The sequence below is a fragment of the Ruditapes philippinarum genome, unplaced genomic scaffold, assembly GCF_026571515.1.
Source record: "Ruditapes philippinarum isolate M1 unplaced genomic scaffold, ASM2657151v2 ctg6915_1_1_1_1, whole genome shotgun sequence".
In the NCBI taxonomy this organism is placed as follows: Eukaryota; Metazoa; Mollusca; class Bivalvia; order Venerida; family Veneridae; genus Ruditapes; species Ruditapes philippinarum.
Window position 1 is genome coordinate 36,637 of NW_026860652.1, and position 7,132 is coordinate 43,768.

At 33.7% G+C, this 7,132-nt stretch overlaps 1 protein-coding gene across 1 annotated transcript; it reads left to right on the forward strand.

Annotated features, from left to right (window-relative positions):
* The first annotated feature begins 357 nt into the window (after positions 1-357).
* On the forward strand, positions 358-5,470 carry LOC132712895 (uncharacterized). Its single transcript, XM_060695330.1, has 3 exons — positions 358-517; positions 1,563-1,679; positions 5,297-5,470. Exons 1-3 carry the CDS (start codon positions 481-483, stop codon positions 5,443-5,445), a joined length of 303 nt encoding a protein of 100 aa, XP_060551313.1. The 5' UTR covers positions 358-480; the 3' UTR covers positions 5,446-5,470.
* The last annotated feature ends 1,662 nt before the right edge of the window (positions 5,471-7,132 follow it).

The following is a 7,132-nucleotide window of genomic DNA, read 5'->3' on the forward strand; positions in this document are numbered from 1 at the left end:
GATGGATAGTGGGACAGGACGGACTGGTAGCAAGACGGATGGATCCCCGGGAAGGGCGTATCGTAGGACAGGGTCGGCTGTGGGCTAGGACGGACTTTACTATGGCACACCGTTTATGATACCGCTACACAATCTGAGCAAAACGCTTCAAATATCCGAAAATATTGATAGAAACCCACAAATAGACAAACTGATCACTGTCTATATAGAACAGCAATAATTATTGTAGAAACAAGTGTTTTGGAATGAATGTAAGCAGGTTACACGGACAGTATTCCTTTTCACGAAAAATCGAATAAATTTTTCCCATAACCTCACGATGATCGTGACAGAGCAAAGTCAAAATGTAATGATGTCTGTTTGTATGTGGTAAGTTCGGCAAGGTGAAAACTCTTATCTCAAATTAGACTACATATGCAGTGAAGGAATGATGAATTTTGTTATCATTTTACCTATTGACAGGCAAAACATCTAACTAACATGAAAATTACTGTGATTTTCCTTGCGATTTTGATAGGTGAGTCGTTAAATTTCGTAGTTTTAAGTGCATTTCTTTTACACGAGCTGCCAAGCATCACCGTCATCCTCATTATTTTTTATTATTATTATTCTCATCATCATTATCATCATCATCACCACCATCATTATTTTTATCATCATTATTATTATTTCATCAGTAATATTATTATAATAATCATCATCATTATGATTATCACAACATTATAATCATTATCATTATAATCATCATTATTATAATCATAATTATCATTATTATCATCATTTTATTATTATTATCTATCAAAGTATCTTTAAAGCTTTTGGTATTCAGTTAAAAACGATATTGCACGGGTTTGCAAATATTTTGACGTCACGTGATGTCTTATGCGATGCGTAAAACAAAGATACCGTAAGGTGCACAGAATGCTAGCATGAATGGTTTACTTATCTGTACTGTTCGTATATTGGGTATATGATATATATTATATAGAATATTATTTTCGTATAGAAAATTTATTGACTTGATTTATAGATATGTATTTTTTATCTTGCCAAAGGGTCCGATAATGAAAGATTTTTTTCAAGACGTTCAATAAATTCAGAATGGAACGTCAATGACGTCATATTAATAAGAGGATCAGTTCCTGTCTCAGAAGATATTTAGTCTTTGATTTAAATCACTACAGTTTTTGAGCTATACCTCTATACGCTTTCAATAATCATGATGAAACAGTAGACAAATAACGCTTTTTACGCCGATTCTTACATTTTTTCATTCATGATCGTATATAAATTTGTGTGAATAGATGAATTAGACCTTTAAAAGTGCATTTCGTTAGGTGAAAAGGCGAGAGTTTAGCATTTAATTATTTAAGCACCTTGTCCTGTATATACCGGAATACGGAACTTAGTGTGGTGCTCAAAACACTTTACATAGTCTCACTCATAATTCTGTATCAATACCTGTTGTTTCGATACCTGTTGTTTCGATACTTGTTGTTTCGAGCATAATTGTAGTTTAAAGTTAGTTCATGTGCGCAATTATTGTGTTTGCTTTGTTTCAGTGTACGTCAAGAGTGAGAGCTGTACATCATCTATTGATGTTTGCACGGTGACCTCGTGCAGAAACTCTACTCTACATTGCGTCGATAACAAGTGCACGTGTTTATCTACACCAACACGTAAGAAATAGCATAGCTAATAATCGTTTAAATATGTGATATAATTTTATCGTCCCTGAGATAACTGCCTCTTTCCCGAATTCGACATAAACGAAAAACGCGTTTACCGACGAAATAATTTGTATTCGAGTAAACAAAGGTAATCAACGTGAGAATGTTTTTTTTTCGATGTTAGAATGAAAACTGACGTATGAAAAAACATTAATTGGCAAAAAACGTTGAGATAAAAGCGTTGTTCAATTAAATACTTATAATACCGACATATGAACGTAAACAAAAGAAAGAACGTCAACCGACGTTAGTTCAGTATATAGGACACGTATTTGCTTTAAAGATCCTGAAACACAATTTGTTCATGGTTTTATTTCATTTAAATAATGCTCAAATTAAGATTTGTCAATATTTTAAGTTCCAATAAGCATTATTTATAAAGATATTACCCAATTAAACATTTCATGTAAATAAATGGAGGTAATTAGAATTTAGTCAAATTTTCCAATAAGATTTGAATGCATATAATTTATTGATTAAATATAATGTGCACAAAAATTTGCAGTACACATTTTACATATTCTTCGATGTTTGAAAATTGTTTTATTGCATAATTATATACATACACTATATAATTTTTTATACAAACAGTAACAATATCAATCACAAAACATACAGAATCTTTAAGTATTTATGCATTTTATCTTACAACGTATTCTATAGCTGTTTCAATTTGACTGACCATATGTATAACACGACGTCCCTCTTGAGATACTTTCAACAACAACAACAACAACAACAACAACAACAACAACAACAACAACAACAACAACAACAACAACAACAACAACAACAACAACAACAACAACAACAACAACAACAACAACAACAACAACAACAACAACAACAACAACCTACACCACCACCACCACCACCACCACCACCTTTTATCACGGATTTTTCCGAAGCTGCCATTGATAACTTGCTCAAAACATTTTATAAAATAATGAAACTAGTCCTTAATTACCTGACAGTATCCCAAGTCTATAGCAAAAGAAATTGACAATTTGCGTACTCTATATATACCAAAAAAACATCTGTGTCCTACTTGTAGTAATCAATAAATTTTATATTTCTGTCATCACTTGCCGCAATCTGTCATCACTGGTGCCGGTTATACGGTGTGCTGTAGTAAACAGTAAATGTTATATTTCTGTCATCACTTGCCACAATCTGTCATCACTGGTGCCGGTTATACGGTGTGCTGTAGTAATCAGTAAATGTTATATTTCTGTCACCACTTGCCACAATATGTCATCACTGGTGCCGGTTATACGTTGTGCTGTAGTAATCAGTAAATGTTATATTTCTGTCATCACTCTCCGCAATCTGTCATCACTGGTGCCGGTTATACGGTGTGCTGTAGTAATAAGTAAATGTTAGATTGCTGACACAACTGCAGTAATCTGTCATCACTGGCGCCGGTAATACAGTGTGAACAGTCACACTAAACAAGCATTGTATGAAATATCTTGCTCAGGGAAACCATGACTTGCCACTGATGTGACTGGGACCCATACAACCAACAATCCTTAGATTACTTGTCCGACGCTTTTGATTCAAACTAATTAGTATGAAATTTCTTGCTCAGTGAAACCATGACTTGCCAATAACGTGACTGGAATCCATACAGCAAACAATCCTTAGACAAGTCCGACGCGTTTGATTTAAAGTAACTCTGTAGATATGACAACTGTTAAGAACACTGCACCTGCTTAATTATAAATGATTTTACTGTTGAAGAGTAAAGTCAGACTGTCTGATCAGGATCTGTATCGATGGCTGACTTATTTTTGTGCCCCCACTGCGGGGGGTGGGGTGTCATTTAGATTTACCCTTGTCCGTCCGCCCTTCCGTTCGTCCGTTCTCTTTTGTGTCGCACGTAACTCAAAAAAAATATGAGATCTAGAGTCATGAAACTTAATAGGAATGCTGATTAGCATGTGCAGTTGTGCACCTGGGTATTTTCGTGTGGATTTATATAGTATTTTAGAGTTATTGCCCTTGACTTAGTAAAATTTTGCAATTTTCAACTTGTGTCGAATGTCACTAAAAAGAATTTGACATAGAGTCATGAAACCTTACAGGAATGTTGATCAGCATGTGAAGTTGTTCACCTTGGCATTTTCGTGTGGATTTGATTAGTTTTTCAGAGTGGTTGCCCTTGACTTTGTAAAATTTTGCAATTTTCAACTTGTGTCGCATGTTACTAAAAAGAATTTGACATAGAATCATGAAACTTTACAGGAAAGTTGATCAGCATGTGAAGTTGTTCACCTTGGTATTTTCATGTGGATTTAATTAGTATTTTTAGAGTTATTGCCCTTGACTTAGTAAAATTTTGCAATTTTCAACTTGTGTCGCATGTAACTCAAAAAGGATTTGACATAGAGTCATGAAACTTTACAGGAATGTTGATCAGCATGTAAAGTTGTGCACCTTGATATTTTCGTGTGGATTTATATAGTATTTTTAGAGTTATTGCCCTTGACTTAGTAAAACGTTGCAATTTTTAACTTGTGTCGCATGTAACTCAAAAAGGATTTGACATAGAGTCATGCAACCTTACGGGAATGTTGCTCAGCATAATCATGTAGGTGTGCACCTTGGGTTTTGCTTGTGGATTTATCCAGTATTTGTAAAGTTATTGCCCTTAACTTAGTAAAGACTGTGTTATTATGTTGTGTTATTTGTTCCTTGAGTGCTTAAGTTAGAATCTACCAGCTTTACAGGAATAATGATCAACATCACTAAATTACAGGAATAATGATCAACATCACTGTGAAGCTATAATGCACCTGGGGCTTTGCATGTGTCTTTTTCAGTTTTGTTAGAGTTATTGCCCTTGATTTACAGTAGTATAAATTTGCAATTTTCAACTTGTTTATGCATAGCTCAAAAAGTATTTGACTTATAGGCCTGAAAGAGTGTTGGTCAGCATGTGTACTTATGCACCTTGGGGTTTGCTTGTGGATTTATTCAGTATTTGTATACTAAGTAAAAGATTTTTAGCTTTCAACTTGTGGCAAATGTAGTCCAAAAATATTTGTACTAGAGTCATAAGATTGACAGAACAGTGGCGTGTTGGGGCACCCGTGTCCTATGGACATATTTCTTGTTTAAATTTCTATCTTGATATCTGCAGATTGATAAAGGACAGTGCTTGAAAAGATCAAAACCAGCTTAAAAATAAGACTTTAAAAACTGTACAGTATTACTACTTTCCTTCCAACATGTTCTTGATGGGTGTATTGTCGCACGGTCAAAAATGGCAACGTGTTTAGAAGTGTTTTAGTATTGAAGCGTCAAAATAGGAATAAAAGCTCATAAAAAAGTAGTTTTAAGTAGCCAAATAAGGACTTAGTAATTTTTGTATATATGAGTTATAAAAAAATAAATAATACAAACAAACGAAATTACGTTAATAAGGTTTGGTTTGTGTGATGTCTGATATATGATAGTTCTTAAATTTCCAAAAAAAAAAAAAAAAAAAAAAAAACAAAAAAAAAAAAAAAAAAAAAAAACAACGAAATAATCAAAATAGTTCAGTGTATATTTTATTACAGGTCAGAAATGCGTTGTGAGATCAGACTGTTACAGCGCCGTAGCTGATGCGGATCATCATCATTGTCGGGTAGACTCAACTGGTGCGGTGATTTTCCATTGTATTGATAATATTTGCCGGTGTGAGCCGAACTTCCATACTGGAAATTAAAAAATAAAGTGCATATCCTGTTCAATTGTGTCAGATATTTTTTTTTGTATTTTCACCGGATTTCTTTCTTTTATCCAATAAACTAATAACATTGTGTCTGATACTTTTTCTTAATTGTTCACGGTAATTTTTTACAATACACCAATAACAACTACAGTTTTCACAATTGACTTGGCCATACGTGATCACAAACGGTTATAAACATAATTGCCAACAAAGTAAAAATGCTCGATATTTTAAAGTCATGAGTGGTAACGAAAGGTCATGCCCCTAGCACCGTCTTAAGCAGTTTTATTATCTAGTATTGCAGTCAATGATACTTAAGTCTCAGAAAAATATAAAAAGACTGAGATAAAGTAAGGGGCAAGGCTTTACAGCTGGAAAGTCTATCTAAACATTGGAATTAGGACATACAATTTTGGACAAAAACATTTTAAACGGACTCTAATACATGTATTATATTTAACATTTAAAGGCATACTATTTCTCAGAAATGAAGAACTAATAACTTCTTTAGAAAGCTTTTGAAACATGATTTCATACCGTTTAAATAATGGTTTTAGATCATGTTAGATGTTTGTTACCTTAAGACAGTAGATCTAAATGTTAAATAATATGTAATAAAAGTAGCACTTATTGCCGGAAAGCAACATTAGAAGAAGATGGTTCAGGAAATTGGCCAACGGATAATATGTTGGAACTTAATTGCATAAAAATAGATTTTGAGAAATAAAAATGAAAGCATAATTACTGGTGCATATAGACTAAAACTTTTTTTCCATGTATGATCAAATTCAACCAACAAATGTATCACAGTTGTTTTCCTCTCTCTTTAATATATATCTGATGGCTGATGGCTGAGTCAACCTATGAACCGAAAACGTAAAGACATTCTTTCTGGAAGTAGTCATTTGATCCTATGAATTTTAAGTAGGGTGTTTTGCCCGTGATCTCTCAGAAGCAGAAACGTTACTGACAAAAGCAGAATAACTAAAAATGTCGAAAAATAATTGTTGGAAAGATGTTTCGTTATTTTAAGTGTGGTAGTTTTTTACACCTCAAATGCTTGAAACATTTTTTTGAAATGTTTTGAACGCATTTTATTACAATGGCGCGCCGCTTTGCGTCTCCGTAAACATGGTTTGGCACGGCCGTGCATATATTTTGACGTGACATCATTTGCGTTATACAAACATAGCGTTCAGACGCGCTACATGTTAGCGTTATACTAGGCACGTGCAAAATAGTCCTTTTTCAACTTCAAACGGTATCTTTTTGTTATATGATGAATAGAATATTAAATTCGTGTAAGTGCATTACTGAATTTATTGAACTCGTTAAATAAAATAATACTATGCTCGCAAGAGGCTCGCATAATGTTATTTTATTCAACTTGTTGGAAAATGCAGAATTAAACTTTTATAATATCCTCTATTTACGAACTGTTTGAAATCTTCCCATAGAACAATCAGCACTTCTTTTTATTTGGAAACAGTGTCAAACTGTATCGGAAATGTTACCTACTATATCTGTAGACGTATTGTCCAAAAATCTGGAGAGAGAGAGAGGGGGGTTTCCAAACATCTGGAGATTGGTTGGGGATGGGGATCTGTCGAGAGCAAAAATAAATTACAACGAATAGTGGACAATTGCAGGATCCATTTAATTGTGTATAGTCCCAAGCACA

Bases quoted from the DNA above. Each gene is read 5' to 3' on its own strand.
- LOC132712895 (XM_060695330.1), top strand. From the start codon at position 481: ATGAAAATTACTGTGATTTTCCTTGCGATTTTGATAG. The intron at 518-1,562 runs GTGAGTCGTTAA...GCTTTGTTTCAG, and splicing joins TTTCCTTGCGATTTTGATAG to TGTACGTCAAGAGTGAGAGC. The intron at 1,680-5,296 runs GTAAGAAATAGC...ATTTTATTACAG, and splicing joins GTGTTTATCTACACCAACAC to GTCAGAAATGCGTTGTGAGA.